At 64.8% G+C, this 310-nt stretch overlaps 1 protein-coding gene across 1 annotated transcript in view; it reads right to left on the bottom strand.

The window, feature by feature from the left end:
- The window catches only part of LOC103770770 (G patch domain-containing protein 8-like), a gene marked incomplete at both ends in the record, with an annotated part of 1,549 nt that extends 1,310 nt beyond the window's left edge, over window positions 1–239 (bottom strand). Inside the window, 1 exon segment of the mRNA XM_008938047.1 lies at window positions 57–239. Coding sequence (XP_008936295.1) covers window positions 57–239 — 183 coding nt within the window.
- Between the last annotated feature and the right edge of the window lie 71 nt (window positions 240–310).

Here is a 310-nt window from a genome sequence, read left to right on the forward strand (position 1 = left end):
TCCTTGTCCTCGACCTGCTTCGAGGGTGGCTCCTGCTCCGGCCCCGGCTCCTCGACCTGCTCCTGCTGGAGCTGTAGTCATCGTCGGAAGAGGAGTACTTGCGGTGCTTCGACCTGTGATTCGAGCTGTTGTAGTCGGAGTCGTCCTCCGAGTCGTGGGACCGCTTCGAGTGGCACCTGGAGCGGTCGCTGTAGTCGCTGTAGCTGTCGTCCGAGTAGCTCCTCCGGCGGCTGTACCGGCTGTGCTCCGAGGAGGCGTCGGAGGTGGTGGAATAGGACCTGTGGGAGGAGTGCCTCCGCCCCGACCCCGA

This window comes from Merops nubicus, unplaced genomic scaffold (assembly GCF_000691845.1).
Source record: "Merops nubicus isolate BGI_N331 unplaced genomic scaffold, ASM69184v1 scaffold37603, whole genome shotgun sequence".
NCBI classification, from domain to species: Eukaryota; Metazoa; Chordata; class Aves; order Coraciiformes; family Meropidae; genus Merops; species Merops nubicus.